Source organism: Paralichthys olivaceus, chromosome 1 (assembly GCF_024713975.1).
Source record: "Paralichthys olivaceus isolate ysfri-2021 chromosome 1, ASM2471397v2, whole genome shotgun sequence".
Taxonomy (NCBI): Eukaryota; Metazoa; Chordata; class Actinopteri; order Pleuronectiformes; family Paralichthyidae; genus Paralichthys; species Paralichthys olivaceus.
This window is the reverse complement of record NC_091093.1, coordinates 2868260-2872578: the sequence shown is the minus strand read 5'-3', so window position 1 is coordinate 2872578 and position 4319 is coordinate 2868260. Positions and strand designations below refer to the sequence as shown.

The 4319-nt window shown below is 47.3% G+C and overlaps 1 protein-coding gene across 1 annotated transcript; it reads left to right on the top strand.

Annotated features, from left to right (window-relative positions):
- The first annotated feature begins 324 nt into the window (after positions 1–324).
- Positions 325–3658, top strand: tlnrd1 (talin rod domain containing 1). Its single transcript, XM_020080236.2, has one exon. The coding sequence runs from the start codon at positions 2008–2010 to the stop codon at positions 3070–3072; it is 1065 nt and encodes a 354-aa protein (XP_019935795.1). The 5' UTR covers positions 325–2007; the 3' UTR covers positions 3073–3658.
- The last annotated feature ends 661 nt before the right edge of the window (positions 3659–4319 follow it).

The following is a 4319-nucleotide window of genomic DNA, read 5'->3' as shown; positions in this document are numbered from 1 at the left end:
ATTTCCCAATGAAGGAAGGTTGTAGTTTTAAACTATTCTGCATGAAGAGAGATTGAAAAGCAATTGATAAAAAGTCTACAAATCTGAATCAGATCAGATTATGGGTTATACCTCCTCAATGTACCTGCACAATGTGTAAGAATTATATTAAGGAGAACAGTATATACTGAAGTAAACCTATGCAACATCGACTACACTATATTTACACAAATGCTAATTCTAAAATAATAATTATGATTTTAAATCTACAGTAAAAATGTTCCTCCTGCTCCTGAAACCCCCCAAAAATTCCAGGAGGGAGAAAATAGGACATGCGCTCTTTTTGGAAACAAGACCCCAGCTTTTATTTTGAAGAACGTAGCTTCCGGTGTGGATGTAGCTAGCGAGGCTAGCGGCTGTCTTGACGCAGCGGGGATGTCTGACGGCAGCAGTCAGTTCTGAAAGCAGCCGTATAAAGCCTCCCTGACTGCGGTGGAAGTAGACTCTCATCCCGCGGCGTCGTCAGTGAGGCAGCGGACGGGTAACGCACGCTGCGCCGCGTTATTTGCGGAGTGAACGACGCCTTGTGTTGCTCCGTTGCTACAACTTTGCCGAGTCCAGCCGCGACCACACCCTCCCCGCTTCCTCATAGCGCAGCAGCGGGAGCGCGCAGCCCCGCTTTGAATCCCCGGGAATAACGGCCACTTCTCCCCGCTGCCTGTCCGGGTCCGTGAGCCGTGGGACCAGCTGAAGCGACTGGGTCGAGTGCCCAAAAGTCACCGACTGGTATGGATGTGAGGAGCGACTCCCCACAGAGGACATGCGGGGCCACACACTCTCCAGTCCCGAGTTAAGACGCGGAGGAGGAGGAGGGCGGACAGACGGACGATGCATATGGAACCGAGGCGACCGGAGCAACTGCTAGCTTCTAACCCGGGGCTCTGTCCGAAAAAGAAGAGGTTGAAAGCGGATTGACGGCTTCGTGTGTTTGGACTGTCGCCCTGTCGGTTGGATTTTACTCGGGGAGGGACTCGTGAAATGATGGTGCTGGAGGGAAACGCAAGTCTTCCCGCTACCCTGAAGAGCCGCCCGGGTGTTGCCCCGTCTGGAACCAGCATGAGTACGACAGGCCGGTCTAAGTCAGCGGGAACAAGTCGGACGAGGTGTCGGTGTTGTGTCAGGCTGTTTGTGGACACTAAATGAGATCCTCTTGATCCAAGAAAGACCTCAGAGAACCTCGTTCATGTCGAGGGGATGTTTTCTCGCCTGCAGTCTTAGAAGGGAAAGCGGAGCAGATGTAGTCCCAGTTAGGAATGTGTTTGAGAAAGTAAGGAGCTTCTGACATTGTTTTCACAGCCTTATTCTCAATCTGCACTTTGCCTCGTTGAAGGCTCCCTGGTGGCACTGCAGCTTGTGTGTGAGTGGATTCTGTCATTAACAAACACCTGTGAATCTGTCCCACCAAACCCTGGAACTACAGCGAGGAGATTGACTTTTTAATAATCGTGCATCGTGTTGATCGGGGCATTTAAAGTCAATTCGTTGAGATGAGATGATATCACCTCTAACACTGACTACTCAGAAGCTGTGGGGATTGTTGGTCAGCTGTGTTGCATGGTAACATTACTAATAACCGAGACAGGTAATTGAGAATATGCCAGATCATAGTCTTGACTTTTGTTGTAATATACTTTAGAGAAGCATTAGTTAACAGTGAGGGTGTTACTCAAACATGAGTAAATGCCGTGATTGAGTTTTGCCTGTTCTACATGTTTACATTGAGAATAGATGTCCTGTGTATCAACATATAATATTCACTTGATTTTACTTTGAAGGAATTTAAGGAAGACTGTTTGGCCAGTTGTTATTAAGGAATTTGTAAAAGGCAGTGAGGTGACGCTTATCTTAGAAATGTCTTATAAAGTACAATGCAGTGTGTCGCAGAAGAAAACTAAATAATTAAACCCCTCCAGAAGAGCAGTTTGACCCTCACCCCCACCCCTCTACACACACACAACCCTCCTTATTATGGCTAGTGGTGGTTCTGGCAAATCGGCTAGTGAGGGATCAACCAGCACACCCAGTGGCAGTTTGCAGCAGAGGAAGCGTCTCTCCTCCATCTGCGACACATGTAAGGGCAAGATGCAGCTGGTGGCTGACCTCCTCTTGCTGGCCAGTGAAACCCGGCCAGTAATGACCCACGAAGGCGTGGCAGTGGCCGACACCTTTGACCAGTGCCGCGACACGGTCATCGCCAGGACTAAAGAACTCTCCATTCTCACCCACGACATCCAGAGCCAGCTCAACATGGGCCGCTTCACCGAGGTGGGGGACCGCCTCTTGGAGATGGCAGACCTCGTGGTGTCTCTGACTGAGTGCTCAGCCCACGCCGCTTACCTTGCAGCCGTGGAGACGCCTGGCTCTCAGCCCTGCCTGTCGGGTCTCGTGGACAGATACAAGGTGACCCGCTGCCGACACGAGGTGGAGCAGAGTTGCGGCATCCTCCGAATCACACCCCTGCCAGACCTCACCCCGCAAATCCTCCTCGAGCTCTCTCAAAACATCTCCACCAACCTCAAGACTCTGACGGATATCTCGTCGCTGGCCAGCGAGAGGTCCAGGGACCGCTTTGCGAAAGAGCAATTTAAGTTGAGCGTCAAGAGCATGAGCACAAGCGGCACAGCCTTCTTGGCGTGTGTCAAGGAGGTGAAAACCCAGCCCAGTGAGCTGACCAGGAACCGCTGTGTCCTTTTCAGTGCCGCTCTGGTCCAGGCTGTCAGTGCCCTGGTTGGGTTCGCCACAGAGCCTCAGTTCCTGGGAAGAGCTGCGAGTATCTCCACTGAAGGGAAGGGGGTACAGACTGCAGTTTTAGGGGGGGCCATGAGTGTGGTTTCAGCCTGTGTCCTCCTCACTCAGGGCCTTAGGGACGTTGCCCAGCATCCAGAGAGCAGCTCCAAAATGGCAGACTATCGGGAGCGTCTGCGTAACTCGGCGTGCGCCGTGTCAGACGGCTGCACTCTGCTCACTCAGGCACTCAGAGAACGCTCCTCTCCAAGGACTCTGCCGCCAGTCAACTCTCATTCTGTGAATTAGCTTAGGAAGAGGCAACTAGATCTCCAGTCCCCTCTTTCCTATTCTGACGTACCAAAGAGACTCACTTGGGTTATCCCTGTTCATCAGGTTTAGAGTCAGCGTAACATCAGAAGAAGGCTGTGGCTCTGTCCGTGTTGGTGAAAGTGTCAAATCAAATCAGAGGAGCACAAAAACTTCCGCTGCATGGTTTTGTGTCGCGCTGGATGTGACTCAAACCGTGTTAGAAATGGACCAGTTGACCGCTGTCATCAGCAGACAGCAGCCTTCTAAACCTGAAAAGTTTACCTCAGTTTTCAGCTCCGGTGAAAACACCAGCCTTGATGATGGATGTAGCCTTGCTGTGTGAACCTATGGTTGGCTGACCTGCTCAGTTACATGTGCTTTGTGAGATTGGAAAGAGTGATCATCTGAGTGTCTCAAAGGATGTTTTTTTCAACATGTGTGAATTCTTAATTGGTAAAAAGCTGCTGTGAGTGTGTGCCATAGGTTTTACACTATTTACCAGACATTGCATAGTATTTTAAAGTGTTTTGATCATGCATGTAATGGAGTATTTATTTCAACTATTAAAATGTTGTTTCTGATATATTGTTGTTGGGTAACATGCTTTGAAAGGCCAAATAGGATCAATTCACCCATATAACACCAGAATACTTTCTGTTGTGTCTGACATTTCTGCTTCTTCTTAATATAACACAATATAATGGAGGTAAATTAACTAAAATAAGTACTTTCTAATGGCACCCAGTAGAAATGGATTTACGAGATGTAACACATTTTTATTTTGTTATTAAAATGATGCTTTAGATGATTTGGAAGCTGTTAATAAAAAATCACCATCCTTTAAGTGATAAAGTGCACTGTGGATGGGATTTGTAGGCCACCATTTTCATTTAAGGCTTTTTAAATAATGAGTTAACATCAATAAAATGTTCAGTTACAACTTATAAACTTACTTCTCACAGGGTGCCTCATCAGGGGTGTTTTTAACTTCTTCATGTCAGAAAGCTATTTTTTAGATTAACGAGATGTTATCTTTCAGCTCTTAAACCTCTGATCAACCACTGTTGTGTTAGTGTCAGGCCGTTATCTTAAAACTTTGACAAATAAATAAACGACACTCTAAAAAACTAATGTTAAGGCTCAAAATACTAGCAATGGGTTTTGCTAATCTCTATGCCAATCTCTGGTGAATTAAAGTAAGATAAAAAGATTTTCTTCTGCATTGTAAAGTAATATTGATTACC